Source organism: Schistocerca cancellata, chromosome 9 (assembly GCF_023864275.1).
Source record: "Schistocerca cancellata isolate TAMUIC-IGC-003103 chromosome 9, iqSchCanc2.1, whole genome shotgun sequence".
In the NCBI taxonomy this organism is placed as follows: Eukaryota; Metazoa; Arthropoda; class Insecta; order Orthoptera; family Acrididae; genus Schistocerca; species Schistocerca cancellata.
In genome coordinates this window covers 482,325,033-482,348,547 of record NC_064634.1, presented here as the reverse complement: position 1 = coordinate 482,348,547, position 23,515 = coordinate 482,325,033, and the positions used below count along the sequence as shown (strand labels likewise).

General features: G+C 44.0%; 1 protein-coding gene across 1 annotated transcript in view; it reads right to left on the bottom strand.

Annotated features, from left to right (window-relative positions):
- LOC126101510 (NACHT and WD repeat domain-containing protein 2-like) overlaps nucleotides 1-23,515 on the bottom strand; it is a 1,881,963-nt gene that overhangs the window by 562,294 nt on the left and 1,296,154 nt on the right. The window contains exon 5 of the mRNA XM_049912154.1: nucleotides 16,950-17,061. Within this exon, the coding sequence (XP_049768111.1) occupies nucleotides 16,950-17,055 (106 nt within the window). The 5' untranslated portion in view covers nucleotides 17,056-17,061. The remainder of the gene's footprint in view (nucleotides 1-16,949; nucleotides 17,062-23,515) is intronic.

Sequence of the window (23,515 nt, the reverse complement as noted above, 5' to 3'; positions counted from 1 at the left end):
ATTCTGCCTCGGGCATGGGTGTGTGTGATGTCCTTAGGTTTGTTAGGTTTAAGTAGTTCTAAGTTCTAGGGGACTTATGACCTAAGATGTTGTGTCCCATAGTGCTCAGAGCCATTTGAACCATTTGACTGCTAGCTCAGTTAGGAAAAGATAGCGGAAGGGAGCCGTCATTTTTTAAAAGTGCCATACCAGTATGCAAAGCCTCAAGTTATCCTGAGTAGCAATAGAAACTAAAGTTGGATTAGTCGAAGCGTGGTTCTGATCTCATTTCTCCCAATTGTCAGGCCACCCCATAGGCTTAAGCAGTGTCCGGTAAATTCTGGTAATACAAGTTTGTTATGGCTTTGGTGCCCACTTTGTTAACGTACCACTATTAGCTTTCTGTCTCACGCTCTTCAGCCGACGTTTGCTTAACGATTTTTCTGTCGTTTCGCCAGCACCCACTGGCAGTGTCAAAGGTTCAAAAAATGGCTCTGAGCACTATGGGACTCAACTACTGAGGTCATTAGTCCCCTAGAACTTAGAACTAGTTAAACCTAACTAACCTAAGGACATCACAAACATCCATGCCCGAGGAAGGATACGAACCTGCGACCGTAGCGGTCTTGCGGTTCCAGACTACAGCGCCTTTAACCGCACGGCCACTGCGGCCGGCAGTGTCAAAGGCTCGACCTGCAAAGCTTCCACGACCAGCGACGGAGGCTGATACTTTGATAATGTCAGCCAATACTATTGCTACCGGTGAAATACACTATTGGCCATTAAAATTGCTACCCCACGAAGATGACGTGCTACAGACGCGAAATTTAACCGACACGAAGAAGATGCTGTCGTATTCAAATGATTAGCTTTTCAGAGCATTCACACAAGGTTGGCACCGGTGGCGTCACTTACAAAGTGCTGACGTGAGGAAAGTTTCCAACCGATTTCTCATACATAACAGCAGTTGACCGGCGCTGCCTGGTGAAACGTTGTGATGCCTCGTGTAAGGAGGAGAAATGCATACCATCACGTTTTTGACTTCGATAAAGGTCCGATTGTAGCCTACCGCGATTGCGGTTTATCGTATCACAACACTGCTGCTCGCGTTGGTCGAGATCCAATGACTGTTAGCAGAATATGGAATCGGTGGGTTCAGGAGCGTAATGCGGAACGCCGTGCTGGATCCCAACGGCCTCGTATCACTAGCAGTCGAGATGACAGGCATCTTATCCGCATGGCTGTAACGGATCGTGCAGCCACGTCTCGATCCTTGAGTCAACAGATGGGGATGTTTGCAAGACAACAACCATTTGCACGAACAGTTCGACGACGTTTGCAGCAGCATGGACTATCAGCTGGGAGACCATGGCTGCGGTTACCCTTGTCGCTACATCACAGACAGGAGCTCCTGCGATGGTGTACTCAACGACGAACCTGGGTGCACGAATGCCAGAACGACATTTTTTCGGATGAATCCAAGTTCTGTTTACAGCATCATGATGGTCGCATCCGTGTTTGGCGACATCGCGGTGACCGCACATTGGAAGCGTGTATTCGTCATCGCCATACTGGCGTATCACCCGGCGTGATGATATGGGCTGCCATTGGTTAACCTCTCGGTCACCTCTTGTTTGCATTGATGGCACTTTGAACAGAGGACGTTACATTTCAGATGAATTACGACCCGCGGCTCTACCCTTCATTCGACCCCTGCGAAACCCTACATTTCAGCAGGATAATGCACGACCGCAAGTTGCAGGTCCTGTACGGGCCTTTCTGGATACAGAACATGTTCGACTGCTGCCCTGGCCAGCACATTCTCCAGATCTGTCACCAAGTGGAAACGTCTGGTGAATGGTGGCCGAGCATCTGGCTCGTCACAATATGCCAGTCACTACTCTTGATCAACTGTGGTATCGTGTTGAAGCTGCATGGGCAGCTGTACCTGTGCACGCCATCCAAGCTCTGTTTGACTCAATGTCCAGGCGTATCCAGGCCGTTATTACGGCCAGAGGTGGTTGTTCTTGGTACTGACTGCTCAGGGTCTATGCACCCAAATTGCGTGAAAATGTAATCACATATCATTTCTAGTATAATATATTTGTCAAAGGAATACCCGTTTATCATCTGCATTTCGTCTTGGTGTAGCAGTTTTAATGGCCAGTAGTGTACCTGAAAAATCGTTAAACAGACTTCGGTCGAACAGCCTGAGACAGTAAACACCAGGCATCATGTCACGTCCTCCTAAGAGAGTCGTTCAATAAGTAATGCTACACATTTTTTTAAAAAGCCATTAATATACGTAGACAAACGTCCTTGTTGGTGCTTAAATTTGATGATTCTTCTGTGCACCGGTGAAGTTTGGAACCGTTCTCGCAGATGACAGAGTCGTAGTACAGCGCCGAAATTGTGTCTACATACGACTTATGGTAGACACAGCGTGCTATTGGATTCTTGTGTGCAGAAAAAGAAACCGTGGTGAACATCCCAAAACGTTGCGCAGTGTATGGCGATGCTGCAGTTGATAAGAGTACAGTTGTGCAATGGATAAAGAAAGTTACAGCCTGAGGAAATACAGAAATAGAGCTCCAGCATCAGCCACGCTCGGGACCTTCCGTCAGTGCCACGGCTCCAGACACGCTGAATCGTGCGGATGCCATTATTCGCACCGACCGGCGCATCACAACTCCACAATGGCTCGACTGTTGTCGGTCAGCAATGGAAGTGCGTCTGTAATGATCGAGACTCTCGGATATTGAAAGAGGTGCCCACGATGGGTTCCACGAATTCTAACAGCGAACCACAACATTCAAAGAAGCGCCATTTCATCTGAATTGTTGGAGCGTTTTGAGACCGCCGGAGAGGCCTTTCTGTCACGGATCGCTAAGGGGGACGAAAGCTGGGTGCACCAACTTTGCGCTGCAAACGTGGCTGCACCTACGGGACAAGAGCTTTTACCAGCAGGTATACAAGCTCTTCCACACGTTGACGCACGGCCATAGAACGTGATGGAGACTACGTAGAAAAGTAGGACGTGAACAAGACATGTTGATGTATATTGTCACCAAATTCTGACTCTTAACAATAAATACGCTCTGAGAAAAAAAAATGTGGGGCATTACTTATTGAAAACCCTCGTACGGTTTGGACGAGCTGAACGTAAAAATCGGAGAACGACACAGTATGTTGACACCAAAACACGATCTCAAATTCTGTCTGGGACGCCACAACATAGATGTCAACGAATAATACATATACAGATCAGCAAAGTGTCTGCTTCCGATGTGTAGTTCGACACAACATAAGTGATACGTGAGGACAACTCAAGCCACCCATGATTTCTACGTGAAGTCTGTAACATCCTTAGTTTCAGTCAGCTCTGGAGCCAAACACTACTGCAGTCCATAGCAGATTAATGCTTTTCCAACTATAAATGATGCATCTTCATTGTGGACAGGCATATGGCTAGTGATATTATTAGTACAAACTACCATTATGCAGCTCTCTTCTAAGCAATCTCCGTCTACACAGGGCGTAACGGATGTAAATGCACATATCTTTATTGGTAATTAAGCACAGCGTGATGAACAACATACATCTGTATTTACTTAATTTGCAGACTAATGGTTCAAATGGTTGTGACCGCTATGGGACTTAACATCTGAGGTCATCAGTTCCCTAGAACTTAGAACTACTGAAACCTAACTAACCTAAGGGCACCACACACATCCATGCCCGAGGCAGGATTCGAAACTGCGACCGTCGCGGTCGCGCTTCCAGACTGAAGGGCCTGGAACCGCTCGGCCACACCGGCCGGCTGCAGACTAATAACTATAGCTATTAGGAGTAATTTGTTTGTAGGATGGTTAGTACGTCCATGTACGTATGGCAGCAATAAGCCATTAATGCTTAGTTTCCCGTGGGCAGCAAGTCAGGTGTTGAAATGTGGACGAGTCGACGCAAAATGATCACACAGCGTTGCGCCGCTGTCCGCCTCTGGAACAGACTGCCCCTTACTTTGCGCAAAATTCAATCCCCTGCTGCTTTTAAGAAGAAGTTGAAGAATTTTCTACTGTCATCCTCATAACGATTTCCACAAAATTAATGTACGAGACCAATCTTCCCCTGTGTTCAACAGCAAAGCTAGTGCCACCTATCTTGCTCCTTTGTCTTCTTCCTCTTCTTCTATCTCCATTAGCCACGCAATCTTCTTTTCCCTTATGTTTACTTAACGGTGTGTCATCATGTCCCTATTCTTCCCCTCCCCTCAGCGTCAGTTTCCCCTCATACCCACTGCTGCTAGCACTCCTACCTAAAATCTGCCTTTATCATAATGTCTAAGTATTGCAGTACTTATCATCTACGAATATAAACTGTACGTGTATGTATTTTTCCAAGTGCACCTTCGTAATTGTTTATTCCCCTTATTTACTAGATGTAGTTTAACATGTCTACTAAAACATATGAAAGCAAAATATGTAGAATGCCTGGTCAGATGTAAGAGCAGGCCTGATGGCCCTAATATGTCGAGGTTAAATTAATAAATAAGTAAATTAATAAATAGATCTAGCTGGCGAGCTTATGCAGCGCCTAGATTCTATCTTATCTGCAGTTCCTTGCCTCGGTGACTGTGGGACATGAACAGAACATGACCGTTTTATAAAGGTCCGTACAGAAACAAAAACTTAAGTAAACGTTGATGCGCGTTCATGTATTGCCTGGAATAGTGCCTTCATCTACATCTACATCTACATGGATACTCTGCAAATCACACTTAAGTGCCTGGCAGAGGGTTCATCGAGCCACCTTCACAATTCTCTATTATTCCAATCTCATAGCGCGCGGAAAGAATGAACACCTATATCTTTCCGTACCAGCTCTCATTTCCATTATTTTATCGTGATGGTCGTTCCGCCCTATGTAGGTCGGTGTCAACAAAATATTATCATTTGATTTCAGAAACTGAAAAATTATGTGCGACCACAGATCGAATTCGGGAAATGAGGGTGGCAGCTCGAATGTAAACAGTCAGTCACGTTTCTGTGTGGGTGAGATTCCTTCTACCATCCAAAAGTAAAGGTCTATGCGTCTGTGTTGCTCCCATTGCCGTTAAATGTTGTTTTACGTGCTTATGCAGATCCTAAATCAAAGAACTGTCCAAACTCAAGTCGTAAATATTATCGTATGCATGTGGCAGCAATAGGCTAGCTGTTAAGTAAATGTTTCCAGCTATATGCATTTATTTAACACAAAATAAAAAGGACATAGACAAAACTAAAGCAAAGGTAATGGAATGTACTCGAAGTAAATAAGGCGATGCTGAATGAATTTGATTAGGAAAAGACGTACTAGATGTAGTACATGAATTGCTTTTTATTTGGAACCAAAGTCAACAGGAAAACTAAGTTTTAATATAAGGAATTCTTTTCTGAAAGTATCCTACTGGAGTGTACCCCTATATGAAAGAAGAACATAGACGATAAACAGTTCAGACAAGAAGGGAATAGGAGCTTTTGAAATATTTTGCTGTAGAATAATCCTAAAAGTTAGATGGGTAATACGACTAACTTACGATGAAGTACTGAAATCAATTGCGGAAATATAAATTCAAGAAACTTCTTGATTAAAGTAAGGGATCGGTTGGCAGGTTACATGTTAAGGGGACTTTTTCGTGAAGTCCCTGGGAAATCTTGAAAAAAAAAAACTGTCAGTTTTCTAAATAGTGTAGCTCAAATAATAAGAGTTGTAGGCCGATGAAGTGCTTACCATCTTTTAACAGACCTTGTGGGAGCATTTGGTCTCACACTTTCTCTGAATTGTATTTTGTTTTGCAGTTAAAAGGAAACATGTTAATTGTTTATATATAGCGTAAGTACACACATCTCGAAACAAAAACAAAATGGAAGTTTAATTTTCTTTCTGCAAATTCCTTATACTACAATGTTTAAAGGAGACTTTTAAAAGAAAGTTTCAGTCATAAATTATATTTCAAAATGTTTTTACTAATGATTAGGAAAAATTTAGGAATTAGCTCGTTGTTTTTCTTTAAAAAAGAATTTTATTTTCAAATTTGAGTTGTACGAACAGTCTAATTTTTAGCTAAGTATGTTTTAAAACGGTATACAAAGATTCAGCTCTCTGTGTTTAACAGTTTTTAACCTAGGTGTACCATAACATCAAAAACGTGAACTTGAGGGAAATTCAAGTTAAAGTTTGTTTCTCTACCTATCCTGCATAGGACTAATGCATCCCACGTCCATATTCATCTTGTTTGTGTTTTCCCCCAAACTTTTCTTTTTCAGACTTCTTATTGTTATTCTTGCTTCTTTGGTCAGTCCCAAAATAGATCTTTTTGTGTTCATGGGTGTTCTGCGATCAGTGGTAATTAAAGTTCTTTGCGCATTTAGTCCACCAGGCACTCCCACCATTGCCATAATCTTAAACGTTGACACCGCATCAACACTGAAACACATCAGATCATCCAGCACAGCTATTTTCAAAGTATTTACTCATTCAAGAGAAGCTTGTTGTATGTATTTCCAAATACGGTTCTTGAAACTCTCATTTGGGTTTTGAGTCCTACCATGTACCTATTTATCTAAGAACCTTGTGACATTAATACATTAGAGACAAGGAATTCATAAAAGATACAAGGAAGTAAGAGTAAAATTCTGTTTTAACAATGCTGTCTTCACGACATGGGGGCGTCGTGAAGTGTTCAGGCACTTATGAATTCTCCCAATTTCTGGGCTTTCTTCGGTACAATTTCCTCGAAGTAAACATTTTGTCGTTCAGAAACCTACAGACAATTTTTTAAGACAAAAATTAAAAAGACGATTTTTTGAAACTTATGCTCTTAAGGCATCAAGGAGTCGCCAGTTTGCTTGCGGAGGGAAGTTTGGAGGTAATAAATCTGGAGGGAGACCAAGTCTTGAATACAGTAAACAGGTGAAATGGCTGTAGGTTGTAGTAGTCATACAGAACGAAAAGGTAGGGTAGACTGGCGTGGAGAACTCTATAAAACGAGTTTTCAGTCTGTAGACCGCAACAACTAAAGCGAATTACAAAATCGTGGCTATTCTACCATTTTAGAGTTAAAATAATGTGCCTCTGAGTGCAAAAGCGTGTGCGTGTGACAAAATATTCATCATTAATGAAATGGAAACGTAAGGAAAGTAATGAGAAACATACGTGATTGAGACATTCAGTTTTCTGAGACTGGCTCCAAAACGGGTCTCTTGGTGCCACGTAATGAGGCGATGTCACGGGTCTAGAGCTGGCTTCGTGCAACATCTCTCATTTTTATTACTCACTCTGACGTCAGTAGGTGTGGCGGACACAGCGTCTCTAGGCCGGCGATATTAAATTCTAGCCATTCCAAGAGTGTCGTCGACATATTAATAAAGGCAAGAGGAACCACGCCGCTATTGCCGCATTATCACGCCGCAGAAAACTTCTTCCCATGCTAATCCCACAAGCTGTCGTGTAAAGCCAGCGGCATATTGTGGAACATATGTTTCCTCAATCTACTTTATTTCAGATGGGGGACGAAATACGATTTATCGGGCATTTGCAGTCATTTCTTAGAGTTTTCCTAGTCATTAGTTTTTACATTGCTTTTGTTTCCGTCCTACACTACTTTCTATCCTGTGCCGAGTTTCATATTTCTTACATACGTTTCCTGTAATGCGCATTGAATTTTATGACCTTTGTCTATCCGTACAAAATTAAGTCCCTCGTGCATCTTAATACTGTATTCCCGTTGCTTTTGTGTCAGTTATCTTGCCACTTAGACTGCTAAGAAATTTTTCCACAAATTTCTGTGTATGCCTATCTCTAACTAACGCTTCCCTCGGCTCACCTATATTGTGTAAACATGCGTCATTGATATCAAAAGAAAGTCGCTCTCCTTGTTTCTGTTATGCCCTATCATCTTCATTGTCTCTTTTCCTTCTACAGTACGTCTTTGCACTATACAGTTCCTGTGAACTTTCTTTAATTCTAGCGTGATGTGTCAGAAGTCATGCGCTAGCGATATGCTCATATACAGATGATGGTAGCATCGCGTACACAGGGTATAAAAGGGTATTGTCTTCGAGGAGCTGTCATTTGTATGCTGGTATTTCACGTGAATAGCTTTCCGATGCGATTATGTCCGAACGACGGGAAATGACAGATTGTGGACTCGGAACGGTAACTAGAGCTACGCGATGGAACATTCCATTCCGGGAATCGATAGGGAATTCAGTAATCCGAGGTCCACTGTGTCAAAAGTGTGTCGAGCTGTTGCCTCTCACCACGGATAACGCAGTGATCGACGACCTTCTCTTAACGGCCGAGAGTAGCGACGTTTGCGTAGAGTTGTCAGTGCTAACAGACAAGTACAGACAAGCAACTTGGCGTGAACTATCCGCAGAAATCAATCCGGAATGTACGACGAGCGTATGTACACTCCTGGAAATGGAAAAAAGAACACACTGACACCGGTGTGTCAGACCCACCATACTTGCTCCGGACACTGCGAGAGGGCTGTACAAGCAATGATCACACGCACGGCACAGCGGACACACCAAGAACCGCGGTGTTGGCCGTCGAATGGCGCTAGCTGCGCAGCATTTGTGCACCGCCGCCGTCAGTGTCAGCCAGTTTGCCGTGGCATACGGAGCTCCATCGCAGTCTTTAACACTGGTAGCATGCCGCGACAGCGTAGACGTGAACCGTATGTGCAGTTGACGGACTTTGAGCGATGGCGTATAGTGGGCATGCGGGAGGCCGGGTGGACGTACCGTCGAATTGCTCAACACGTGGGGCGTGAGGTCTCCACAGTACATCGATGTTGTCGCCAGTGGTCGGCGGAAGGTGCACGTGCCCGTCGACCTCGGACCGGACCGCAGCGACGCACGGATGCACGCCAAGACCGTAGGATCCTACGCAGTGCCGTAGGGGACCGCACCGCCACTTCCCAGCAAATTAGGGACACTGTTGCTCCTGGGGTATCGGCGAGGACCATTCGCAACCGTCTCCATGAAGCTGGGCTACGGTCCCGCACACCGTTAGGCCGTCTTCCGCTCACGCCCCAACATCGTGCAGCCCGCCTCCAGTGGTGTCGCGACAGGCGTGAATGGAGGGACGAATGGAGACGTGTCGTCTTCAGCGATGAGAGTCGCTTCTGCCTTGGTGCCAATGTTGGTCGTATGCGTGTTTGGCGCCGTGCAGGTGAGCGCCACAATCAGGACTGCATACGACCGAGGCACACAGGGCCAACACCCGGCATCATGGTGTGGGGAGCGATCTCCTACACTGGCCGTACACCACTGGTGATCGTCGAGGGGACACTGAATAGTGCACGGTACATCCAAACCGTCATCGAACCCATCGTTCTACCATTCCTAGACCGGCAAGGGAACTTGCTGTTCCAACAGGACAATGCACGTCCGCATGTATCCCGTGCCACCCAACGTGCTCTAGAAGGTGTAAGTCAACTACCCTGGTCAGCAAGATCTCCGGATCTGTCCCCCATTGAGCATGTTTGGGACTGGATGAAGCGTCGTCTCACGCGGTCTGCACGTCCAGCACGAACGCTGGTCCAACTGAGGCGCCAGGTGGAAATGGCATGGCAAGCCGTTCCACAGGACTACATCCAGCATCTCTACGATCGTCTCCATGGGAGAATAGCAGCCTGCATTGCTGCGAAAGGTGGATATACACTGTACTAGTGCCGACATTGTGCATGCTCTGTTGCCTGTGTCTATGTGCCTGTGGTTCTGTCAGTGTGATCATGTGATGTATCTGACCCCAGGAATGTGTCAATAAAGTTTCCCCTTCCTGGGACAATGAATTCACGGTGTTCTTATTTCAATTTCCAGGAGTGTATTAGGAAAGTGAGGGCGAATTTGGTGTGAAGGGACTATGGCAGCAGACGGCCGACGCAAGTGCCTTTGCTAAAACAGTACGACATCGCCTGCAGCGCCTCTCGTGGGCTCGTGACCATATCAGTTGGACCCTAGATGCTGGAAAACTGGCCTGGTCAGATGAATCCCGAATTTAATTTGCAAGAGTTGATGGTTGAGTTCGAATGTGGCGCAGACCCCACAAAGCTGTGGGCCTAATTTGTCAATTTTTGCTTCATGATGGCGTCGGCTGTATTTTACATGGAGTGGACTGGGTCCTCTGGTCCAACTGAACCGACCCTTGACTGGAAATGATTATGTTGGGCTACTTGGAGACCATTTGCAGGCATTAATGGAGCTAGTGTCCCCAGAGAAAGATGGAATATTTAAGGAACGCAGTGCGCCATGTAACCGGTCCACAATTGTTCGCGATTGCTTTGAAGGACATTCTGGACAATTCTAGAGAATCGCCTGACATAATTCCCATCGAACATTTATCGAACGACATCGAGAGGTCACACTGCCTGCCCAGCTTCCTGCACTGGCAATAATTTCGCGTATATGGACGGCTATAGAAGCAACTTTCTTCACGTTACATGCAGAAGTGACCTTCTTCGGTAAAAAAAAAACACTCTGAAGACGATCACTTGGAACAGTGACCAGAACGTCGGTAGTTTTTTCACAGACCCAGAAAAAATGTATTGACTGTGACAATGGTCGCGGAAGCCTACGTTTGTATTAAACAACGGATGAAATTAAGTCGGAACTCATCAAATACAGTGGAATTTCAGGTCTTAAATGGCTACACAGGATAATTGAAACGGCCTGGGAGTCGGGACAGGTTCCATCAGACTGGACAAAAGCAGTAATCACACCAATCTTTAAACATGGAAACAGAAAAGATTGTAACAACTACAGAGGTATCTCTTTAATCAGCGTTCTGGGTAAAATCTTCGCAGGTAATGTTGAAAGGAAAGTGCGAGTATTAGTTGAGGACCAATTGGATGAAAATCAGCGTGGGTTTAGGCCTCTTAGAGGATGTCAGGACCAGATCTTTAGCTTACGGCAAATAACGGAGAAGTGTTATGAGTGGAACAGGGAATTGTATCTATGCTTTATAGATCTAGGAAAGGCATATGACCAGGTTCCTAGGAGGAAGTTATTGTCTGTTCCACGAGATTATGGAATAGGAGGCAAACTTTTTCATGCAATTAAAGGTCTTTACATGGATAGTCAGGCAGCAGTTAGAGTTCATGGTTCAGAGTAGTTTCAGGGGTAAGACAAGGCTGCAACCTGACTCCACTGTTGTTCATATTATTTATGGATCATATGTTGAAAAAAATAGACTGGCTGGGTGAGATTAAGATATGTGAACACAAAATAAGCAGTCTTGCATATGCGGATGACTTAGTTGTGATGGCAGATTCGATTGAAAGTTTGCAAAGTAATATTTCAGAGCTAGATCAGAAATGTAAGGACTACGGTATGAAGATTAGCATCTCCAAAACGAAAGTAATGTCAGTGGGTAAGAAATATAAACGGATTGAGTGCCAAATAGGAGGAACAAAGTTAGAACAGGTGGACGGTTTCAAGTACTTAGGATGCATATTCTCACAGGACGGCAACATAGTGAAAGAACTGGAAGCTAGGTGTAGCAAAGCTAATGCAGTGAGCGCTCAGCTACGATCTACTCTCTTGTGCAAGAAGGAAGTCAGTACCAAAGACTAAGTTATCTGTGCTCCGTTCAATCTTTCGACCAACTTCGTTGTATGGGAGCGAAAGCTGGGTGGATTCAGGTTACCTTAATCAACAAGGTTGAGGTTACGGATATGAAGGTAGCTAGGATGATTGCAGGTACTAGTAGATGGGAACAATGGCAGGAGGGTGTCCACAATGAGGAAATCAAAGAAAAACTGGGAATGAACTCTATAGATGTAGCAGTCAGGGCGAACAGGCTTAGATGGTGGGGTCATGTTACACGCATGGGAGAAGCAAGGTTACCCAAGAGACTCATGGATTCAGCAGTAGATGGTAGGAGGAGTCGGGGCAGACCGAGGAGAAGGTACCTGGATTCGGTTAAGAATGATTTTGAAGTAATAGGTTTAACATCAGAAGAGGCACCAATGTTAGCACTGAATAGGGGATCATGGAGGAACTGTATAAGGGGGGCTATGTTCCAGACTGAACGCTGAAAGGCATAATCAGTTTTAAATGATGATGATGATGATGATGATGAATATTTCTGCATGGGCTTCCAGTGACTGTTTCAGTCCGTTCCATGTTGAGATGCTGCACTACGCCGACACGATAGTTGGAGGTATCCCGTGCCTTATAACATCTCAGCCCTTTTGTCTGCGTGTTGAACATTGGTACATATTCCTCTTGAACCATTTTACTCACTTCATTAACTGATTCGTGTATTTTCAATGATTCTTCGCCATGAAAGTAATGCAGGTGTGGTCCTAACTTCCAACTGTTTGAACATGAGCTACACTTTCTACATTTTTCACGTTTACTGCCTTTTTTTTTTAAGATATTAGAATGTACTCACCCTACTTTGTAGAAATTTCGTGTCAGTTCAAGCAATCAACGCGACACTGAGAGCAATTCCAAAATATGTACAGGTAGTATATTTTTTGCATAGCGCTATGATTCTGTTCGTTTATAAAGAATCACGTAGTAATTCCGTACTCTGGACAGAGGAAGAACAAAATATCATTTAAGGTATAGTCGGTGGGATCAATGACAACTATGCAACTGTATTAAGCCAGTCCAAGGCAGGTGCTGCCCTGAAAGCAGCTGCTGCGAAATGAAGTTCAAAACAATGTGGTTACCGTTTTTCAGTCAGTGTAATTCGGTGCTAATGTTTTAACTTGTAACACTGATCGCCCTTCATGTCGTTTCATTCATTCTGCCCATAAGGCTGATTATTTACGTTCCTGCAAAGAAACGCTATGAACTTTCGTACTTTATTTTTAAGAATGTTCCACTATGTCTATTACCAATGGTGAATATTGTTTCTTTCTACCATTTTGTTAATTTCCGAAATAATTCCTGTTGCTGAGTTATACTTCCAACAACATTGGAATACCTTGATTAGTGTACGATAATTAACCAATAATTAATCTTCGATTTGAAATTAATTTCTATCAACACTTTGGTAAAAGTGGTCATTAACTCTTATTTTTTCTGCTTTTTGAATGTATGAGTCTGTAATTATTCAGTTTAGGACGTTGCTTTGGATGGTATGATTGCAGTCTCTACCGCGCACGTACGAAGTTCAGGCCATAAGCAAAACTAAATATAATTCGTATGAAACGCAGCACTTTCTATTTATAGCTGATTTTTGGAAATATTACAGAGAGTCTATTGCGACTAGTACTGTCTAGATTGCATAATGACTTTTCTTATTTATTATAACATTTCAAGAAATGTTTCAGCTGTGCCATCATCAGAAACTGAAACACAACTGTGACTTGGAGACGAAAATTGTCATATCGCAATACAAAAAGCGTTATTCACAGAAGTTCATCGCTATCGCGACTCATTCCACGTATTTGTTTCGAATATTAACAGATTAGCGCAACTGCTTCTACGTTTAGGTTTCCAGAAAACACAACGTAATTCTTTTTTTCGTTCTTTTACCCAAATTTTCCAGCCTATTTTATATGTTATCTTTATTACACCACATTTTATTTCATAAACTTCATTATTCATTGCTCGTAGAAGATGTTAGACACTGTGACTTGCTAATGGATAAAAAGCGACATAAAAGAAATAATGTTCAAATGGGTCTCACGGGTCACCGATTATCTATATGGATGCGGCTTTTGTTAGATATGTAATCCGCAACGTAAACAAACATCAGCTGCCAGGAGGGCAGATGGACTACTTAGGTTTGCTCGAAAACTTACAAGAGAATTCAGCCAGTCAGAAGCAGCTCCGAACAGAAAAGTTAGTCTATATTGTTCTTGTTTTTTGGATCCGTACTTTGAACAAGAGGTCTGCGTCATTCAGCAGCAACCCACTTCTGTCTCCAGCATTTATTCACACAATGCTGTCTTTCCAAAGCCCGGTGTGTTCCTTTAAGAGATCAAGTAAACATGAAATCTTGGAAAACAGTTTTGCTATTGTTGTCGTACATTTAAATCAAAAAGCAAGACGAATATCAGGGCGCCTACGAAGGCATACAGACGTAAACTTTTATCCTTCGCCGCTTCTGAATGGAAACAAACGTCAGCAGTAAGAAAATTACTACGTACTGATAAACACCTTGGAAAGAACAGCAGTTATTAAATTAATATCGCATAATGTGCGACCTGCGGAATGTACATAGTTTCGCGCCATATTAAGTACAGTAAACACGTTTTGAAAAGGGGATTTTAATTTCCAGAACTACGAGTATGTGGTGAATAACAGATCGCCGACAAAAATAAATTCGAAATTTCACTCCAGAGCAGTCGCAATTTTTTCAACTAATTCAAAACAAAATTAATTTTCACTCATTATAATTAATTTTGCGGCTCGCCTTTCGCTGTTACTAATTACGGCGGAATTAGTACAGAGCTGGAGGGGAAATTTTAATAGGGCTGAGTAATTGTGTTGTGGGCGTCCCGCCGCTTTTCAACTGTCGCTCCCACGCACAGTCGTGTTACAGGGTGAGCCCTTCTGATCTGAAATGACCTCATCACTAGCCGTCACAGTCGGTACGCATGAGGACATGCGAAGACATTCTTAGTACGTACGGCTCACGCCACCAGTGTGTATTAGACAGCAGATCAGACTAATTTCTGTACCTGCCTGGGTCTGTCTGACTTCGTGTCTGAGTTTGATGTCAAATAATAGTCCACAGTTACCTGGTCTTTTGACATTGTCCTACATTTTCATTTCAGTTTTCGGAAGTCACCTCAGGAGTAGAGAAATGGAGGTTTTTTTGTTTTCTTGTTTTTTGCTGGGTGGTAATTGGTTGTTGCTTCAGAGTACAGCTACCTTATGTATTTTTCTAATCTACTCTTGCTTCGCAGTTAATCTTATGTTGAGGAAAAATGAATGAAAGGGTACCGTGTGTTTGCAGCAGAATGACGAAAGAGTAATACCTGTCAGAAACTGAGGTCGCATGTTCCAAAACTGTAGGACAGTAGGACAAACACGTGAGGACTGGACTTGGCTGGTGTGCTTGTGTAACTCTACAGACCAACACTCAAATCGAAATTATCCTTTCTGCGTCTAATTGACTTTGCCTTCTATTGCTGCGCAATTAATTCTCCGCTTATATTTATATCTCGTCGCGAAACTGGTGACACGAACAAGTCTCTGCAGCAGTCCCGAGCAAATATTGCTGATGGTTTGACCACAAGTGACACAGCGCAGTATGTTGAGGAAAAGAACGTAGCGGCTCATTTGCTTGAGCAGGACGTAATACATAGAAATATAGACCACATACCTGAATATGGAGCTAAACGAAGGAGCCGAATTTACTCACTCGGATATACTACAGTCGTATACAGGAGAGGTAACGCTGTACTGTTCTGTGTTCGCAAGAGAAACTGTTTTAAACCTTTCTACCAGAAATGCGGGAGAAACTGTTGAAAGGTGGCTACACTGAGTCACAGCGCCAGAGATTGCGCCAAAGAGTATTATTCAGCCACCTCCACAGGCAGTGCTTGTTGAGAAGCGGTGGTAGGCAGTGCTTGTTGAGATGTAGTAGTGTAGAGTGCTTGTTGAGATGTAGTAGTGGAGAGTGCTTGTTCAGATGTGGCAGTAGCGTGTCGTTGTTGAGAAGTTCCCATGGAGAGTGCTTGTTCAGATGTTGTCATATTGTTTTGATGGGCTAGACACCAGATATTGTTGGATTGGGGATGCTGTAATGATCAGAGTGTGCTTTTCGTCAATATATATTAAGGTAAAAAATTCCTTTTTTTATTATTTCAATGTCTTAAACAATAATGCCTCTTGGTCACAGGTTCAGTCAACAAAGCATCTGGCTCGTGTTCTTGTATTAGACTATATTTGTGGTTTCTATGTGCAATTATAGTATTTCTGGTTTTTTTTAATTGCTTCAGTACAAATGGTGTTTAAAATATCTGGTCTTATTGAGGAAGAACCGTGCCAGATGTGAACGTTGAATCACACTTCCACACACAGAACAGCTACACTTGTGTTTTGTTGTTTCGTAGGTTTTATAGTTGCTGGGGACTTAATTAGTTAATTGTGTTAACGGAAGTTTTCTTTCATTCTTTGTTGTTATTCTGTGCAGTCAGATTTTGTACTAATACCAGTCAGGGCCAACCGTTTACGAGACTGCGTAACCGGACAGTCAACTAAAGACAAAAATTATTTGCATTCGTTACATTTAATTAAGCCCTCATGCACTGTGTATTACGACGAGAAAGGATACGGGAGTACATTTCTTGTTGCTTTGTATGTGCGGGTTAGAACCTGTACCTTAAACCGAAAAAGTTTCTTACAAACAATATCCCGTATTTCCGAAAAATGAAAATAAAAATTAGGAAAAAATCATAAAACATTGGTCATTTGAGTGTAAGGGACGAAAATTTTATTTTCTCTCCAATTTTCCCGTAGTTAACTTTCGGTTTGTCAAGTAAAGAAATAATGTGTACCCCAACGGTTCCGAAATCAAAATATACGAGTACATTCAAGAAGCGATGTAATAGCTGTATTAGATGATCGGTGTAGCTACAGCTTTTATAACGAAATACAAAATTAGTGAATACGCCTGTTTTACCGGATTTCGATTTCACTCGACTGCTGGAATGTACGTAAGTTCTAAGGTGTGACGCGACACCACTGCTTGTGGCTTCCTAAGTGGGGCTCGAAGTTGCACAGGAAATACTGCCACGACTCAGTCAGTTCGCCTCTATACAGCTGGAGTGGCATCATATTAAAACGAATATACAGGAATTCGTTTGATGAAGAGAGGCTTTCAGTGGGACAACAAAGCTGATCAGATCGCTTCCTTTATAAGTCAGATTCACTGTAGTGTGTTGCGAAGCTACGTGGCGGTACAGCGGCAGCTTTGCGTGCAGCGCTGTGGCAAGCAGAGCGCGTGCCACTCACCGGTCCTGGTGGAGGCGATGAACACCTTGAGCAGCCGGGGGGCGGGCCTGCGCGCAGCGGTCACGTGGCCCTGCAGCACGTCCCACACCGCCTCCTCACCGCTCATCCTCACCTGCAATGCAACAGACCTAAATACATAACTGTGCTCCACACGTCTGTAAACATACACTCCTGGAAATTGAAATAAGAACACCGTGAATTCATTGTCCCAGGAAGGGGAAACTTCAGTGACACATTCCTGGGGTCAGATACATCACATGATGACACTGACAGAACCACAGGCACATAGACACAGGCAACAGAGCATGCACAATGTCGGCTCTAGTACAGTGTATATCCACCTTTCGCAGCAATGCAGGCTGCTATTCTCCCATGGAGACGATAGTAGAGATGCTGGATGTAGTCCTGTGGAACGGCTTGCCATGCCATTTCCACCTGGCGCCTCAGTTGGACCAGCGTTCGTGCTGGACGTGCAGACCGCGTGAGACGACGCTTCATCCAGTCCCAAACATGCTCAATGGGGGACAGATCCGGAGATCTTGCTGACCAGGGTAGTTGACTTACACCTTCTAGAGCACGTTGGGTGGCACGGGATACATGCGGACGTGCATTGTCCTGTTGGAACAGCAAGTTCCCTTGCCGGTCTAGGAATGGTAGAACGATGGGTTCGATGACGGTTTGGATGTACCGTGCACTATTCAGTGTCCCCTCGACGATCACCAGTGGTGTACGGCCAGTGTAGGAGATCGCTCCCCACACCATGATGCCGGGTGTTGGCCCTGTGTGCCTCGTTCGTATGCAGTCCTGATTGTGGCGCTCACCTGCACGGCGCCAAACACGCATACAACCATCATTGGCACCAAGGCAGAAGCCACTCTCATCGCTGAAGACGACACGTCTCCATTCGTCCCTCCATTCACGCCTGTCGCGACACCACTGGAGGCGGGCTGCACGATGTTGGGGCGTGAGCGGAAGACGGCCTAACGGTGTGCGGAACCGTAGCCCAGCTTCATGGAGACGGTTGCGAATGTTCCTCGCCGCTACCCCAGGAGCAACAGTGTCCCTAATTTGCTGGGAAGTGGCGGTGCGGTCCCCTACGGCACTGCGTAGGATCCTACGGTCTTGGCGTGCATCCGTGCGTCGCTGCGGTCCGGTCCCAGGTCGACGGGCACGTACACCTTCCGCCGACCACTGGCGACAACATCGATGTACTTGGAGACCTCACGCCCCACGTGTTGAGCAATTCGGCGGTACGTCCACCCGGCCTCCCGCATGCCCACTATACGCACTCGCTCAAAGTCCGTCAACTGCACATACGGTTCACGTCCACGCTGTCGCGGCATGCTACCAGTGTTAAAGACTGCGATGGAGCTCCGTATGCCACGGCAAACTGGCTGACACTGACGGCGGCGGTGCACAAATGCTGCGCAGCTAGCGCCATTCGACGGCCAACACCGCGGTTCCTGGTGTGTCCGCTGTGCCGTGCGTGTGATCATTGCTTGTACAGCCCTCTCGCAGTGTCCGGAGCAAGTATGGTGGGTCTGACACACCGGTGTCAATGTGTTCTTTTTTCTATTTCCAGGAGTGTAGTACACATCTCATCTGTACTCTCGTGTAACTCCTCGTATACCACACTAAATTTCTGAAAGATGGGTTAGGAGACAATGATGATCACGGTGATGATGGTAACGATGATGTTGGTTATTATGGTGATGATCGTAATGGTAATGATCGTGATGACAATGATCGTTGTGATGATCATGAGTTTGACAGTTGCCGTTATGGTGATGGTTTCGTGATGCTGATCACCATAATTGTTATTATCATGATCATGATCATGCCAGGTATCTTGATGTGATGACTATGATTATCGTGATGATCACGATTGTGGTGATGATCGACATAACGCCATTTACTACTATGATGATGGTTGTGTGTTCTTGACCGATTTACTTCAAATTTGTACATTCTACACCAATTAACACAGTAACCGACATTCGCTACATTTTTAATATATATGTTATATATAGATTGTGGTGTCACCGCCAGACACCATACTTGCTAGGTGGTAGCTTTTAAATCGGCCGCGGTCCGCTAGTATACGACGGACCCGCGCGTCGCGACTGTTAGTGATGGCAGACCGAGCGCCGTCACACGGGAGGTCGAGTGAGACTTCCTAGCACTCGCCCCAGTTGTACAGCCGACTTGCTAGCGAAGCTACATTGACAAATACGCTCTCATTTGCCGAGACGATAGTTAGCATAGCCTTCAGCTACGTCATTTGCTACGACCTAGCAAGGCGCCATAGCATTTGATAATTAATATGTGAAGCCTATACAGTAACGAGAGATGTTCACCAATTGTGGATTAAAGTTAAGTATTCTACCAGTTACTCTTGTTTTGCTAGTCTTATTTCTCTGACCTGTTCCAGACCTCACGCAAGCCTGCGTGAGCTTAATCGCGTGCCTTTCGGCTTCCTCCAAACACTGTGAACTGGCTCCTGCCAATTCACAACAGAGATACTATATAAAAAATTAATGTAGGTCATCATTATTGACCAATTTACCTCAGATGTTTACACAAAACCCTAATAACCATTCGGATGGACTTAGGCTACATATTTTTTTAAACAACAATGTTTTTACCTACAAAATAACACTAAACCCAGCTTTATATCTACTGTCAATAAATTTAGATGAATTTTTAAAGTTGTAAAGTCCTTTTTGAAACACCCTCTACAAGAAGGAAGAAGGTGACACAGAAACGCTAATCAACTTCCTTTCTCAACTGTATCGGAGCTCGGAGGTTATTCTGCACTTTTAAATGTGATGTCAGGTTATTTAAACCGTTGCTATTTAAAATTGGTACTTTACTGGGTGACAAGTACTGAACTATACGAAATAAAAATCTTAATAACTTCTGAACTGGTTGCGCTAGGACGTTCAAACTGCACTGTTAACACTGGGGCATGATGGGAATTAATACGCGCATGCATAGTTTGGTTTAGAGACGAAAGCTGCTGTCATTTGGACGGGTTTGTCAATAAGCAAAATTGTCGCATTTTGGAGACAGAGACTCCGCATTTCGCTGTCGGGAAGTCTAAAAATGGTTCAAATGGCTCTGAGCACTATGGGACTTAACATCTGAGGTAATCAGTCCCCTAGAACGTAGAACTACTAAAAGCTAACTAACCTAAGGACATCACACACATCCATGGCCGAGGCAGGATTCGAACCTGCGACCGTAGCGGACGCACGGCTCCAGACTGAAGCGCCTAGAACCGCTCGCCCACAATCGGGAAGTCTCTTCACCCTCAACAGGTAACTGTGTGGAGTGCAGTGTCCAGTCGTGAAATAATCGATTCGATATTCCATTGTGTCACGGTGAGGTTTTGGAAGATAATTTCACCCCCTTATCCACAGTGACCTGATTTCGACAATAGGTGGTTCAATAAAGACGGAGCTCGACCCCATCGAAGCACAAGAGTGTTTGAGGTCCTGGAGGAGCACGTTGGGGACCGCATTCTGGCTCTGGGGTACCCAGAGGCCACTGGCATGGGCCTCGATAGCCCATCATATTCTCCGGACCTGAACACATGCGACTCCTGTTTGTGGCCCTATACTAAAGAAAACGCGTATAGCAACAACAGAACGATTGCTGAGCTGGAAACAGCCGTTCAGGAGGTCATGGGCAGCATCTACGATCCGTAAATTCAACGGGTCATGCAGAATTTCGCTATTCGTCTGTGTCACACCACATCATCGCCAATGATGGCAGGCATTTCGAACATGACATAACCTAAATTCGAATATCTGTAGTGACCTTTACATGTTGAATAAAGTGTGTGCACACCGTAGCTTATAAATAATTTACGTTATTTTCATATAGTTCAATAATTATCACCCTGAAATTATACTAGTCATTACGCTCGAGGGGCAGAATACTAGTTTCTCTGCCACGTCAGAGAAATGAATTTACTCAACGTGATCAACCTCAGCAAAGACAACATTTTGTAAAAAAACGTGCGTTGCTCACTCTAGCACTGTATAACGATACCTGACAGCTGACAGATTCTGTTCACACTCTGTGTTGGGTCAACGTCCAGCCTCCACTCTCGTCCTGTGTCTCAATGATATTATCTGTTACAAATGTTACAGAAGCTGTCGTAATTTGGTTATTCGGCGAGCAGAGACCTCATAGAGGTACACAGGGTGATGGTAAGAACAGGAACCGTTTGCCGGTTAGTTCGTGCTCTAACAACCCTACCGCAACAAAGGTCAGCATTTAATAACGATTGTGGTGTTGCTCACGCTACTAAATACTGCATTTTCGGGCACATCAGTCATACTGTGTGTTAGGTGCCATTAGAGCACAGTTAATAGTCATTTCATGTAATAATGAAAAAACTAGGCACTCATCTTTTTGTGTTTCCTACGCTGTTCTCGTATTATCATGGTTCAATCGTTGAAAATCTAGGTGATTATGATTCCAAACTCGGATGCAAAGAGGCCTAGGTTTTATTCTGCTATATTTAAAAGTTTTGTAGATGCGCTTCACAAACCATTCTTCAAGATTACACTTTTGCTGGACAATGGTGATGTAAAAAAATAATCAGCACTCCGAAATTAAGTTACACTTCCTTTTAATTGCTTTTATTGCAATATCACGTAACACACAAAACATCACTTCACAATGCAAAACATACATGAAAACATCTTCCTCACATTTTATAAGCCAACTACAATATGCATCTTTCCAACATGACGTCCAAGACTAGACTTTCTCAACGTCCGATTCTCTAACAAGTTAACAACCTACTAATAATCGCTTACGCGCCCAAAAATCAGAGTAACAAGTACGTCAAAGATCATAGTGACAAAAGAAAGAATACACATAAGAATAATATCATTGCAATATAAACATATCGATGTATCAAAAGTGAAATCAAATCTGAATGTTGTCTCAGAAATACGTTAAGTAATTAACAGAAACACAGTAGAATATTACTGGTATCGAGAGGTTCAGGTGAGGTACCATAATGGTTACGTAATTGAAGTACCATTACAGTGCTCTGCGTCATTGTTTAGGTTTAGATACACGACGATCATTATTAATTTCTGCTTAAATGATCTATAGTATAAGATGGTCGATATTTAATAGCCCACAACGAGCTAACCATTATTAATTTCTGCGTAAATGATCTATTGTATTGCATTGTATTGTATTGTATGTTAACCGGGGGCCTAGAAACGACGGAGAGGCTCCGTCCCCGCAGCAGCCGCAGTGGTCCACAACCCAATGACGAATACAGCAGTCCACTTCACCCCTCCGCCGCCCCACACCGAACCCAAGGTTATTGTGCGGTTCGGCTCCCGGTGGACCCCCCAGTGAAAGTCTCACGGCAGACGGGTGTAACCCCTATGTTAGCGTGGTGGAGTAATGGTGGTGTACGCGTACGTGGAGAACTTGTTTGCGGAGCAATCGCCGACGTAGTGTAACTGAGGCGGAATAAGGGGAACCAGCCCGCATTCGCCGAGGCAGATGGAAAACCGCCTAAAAACCATCCACAGGCTGGCCGGTTCACCAGACCTCGACACAAATCCGCCGGACGGATTCGTGCCGGATTCCAGGTTCTCCTTCCCGCTCGTGCTTTATACTGCACGGGCAACCGGGCGGGCTAAATGATCTATAGGATAAGATGGTCGAAATTTAATAGCCCACATCGAGCTAACCATTATTAATTTCTGCTTAAATGATCTATAGTATAAAATGGTCGATATTTAATAGCTCACAACGAGCTAACCATTATTAATTTCTGCTTAAATGATTTAATAGCCGCCGGCCGGAGTGGCCGAGCGGTTCTATGCGCTTCAGTGTGGAACCGCGTGACCGCTACGATCGCAGGTTCGAATCCTGCCTCGGGCATGGATATTTGTGATATCCTTAGGTTAGTTAGGTTTAAGTAGTTCTAATTTCTAGGGGACTGATGACCTAAGATGTTAAGTCCCATACTGCTCAGAGTCTTTTGAACCATTTAATAGCCCACAACGAGCTAACCAATATCTGCAGCCACTGTGAACCTGTCAAGTATTTCAAACCTAGGTGCCTGTTTATGTTTGCACTTGAAGTCTCCGCTGCTACTGCAATGTAACTACCCCTACTGTTTGTGTCGTTGTGTATTATTTATCACCAGTTCTTTTATTGAAAGTAGTTTACTGTTCGTCTTGCTTTAAACACGTTCTATTAAGCTCCGAAATTTAACTTAAACATCATGCATCATAAATTATCGTATCTTATTTTTCACAATTTTTTAAATGCTTTCCTTTGGACATTGGAACTGCTTTGACTCGTCCCGCCAAGAATTTGTTTCCTATGCCAACGTCTTCATCTGAGAGCAGCAGTTACATATTATGTCATGAATTATTTCTTGGATTTATTCCAGCCTTCCCTACTGATTTTATATCCTGCAGCAGTGGTTCTCAGATTGTGGGGCGCGCAATTTCAAATGGAGGAGGGAGGGAAAGGGAGAGGGCGTGTAGCGTACAAGGGTGGCCATAGTTTTAGCA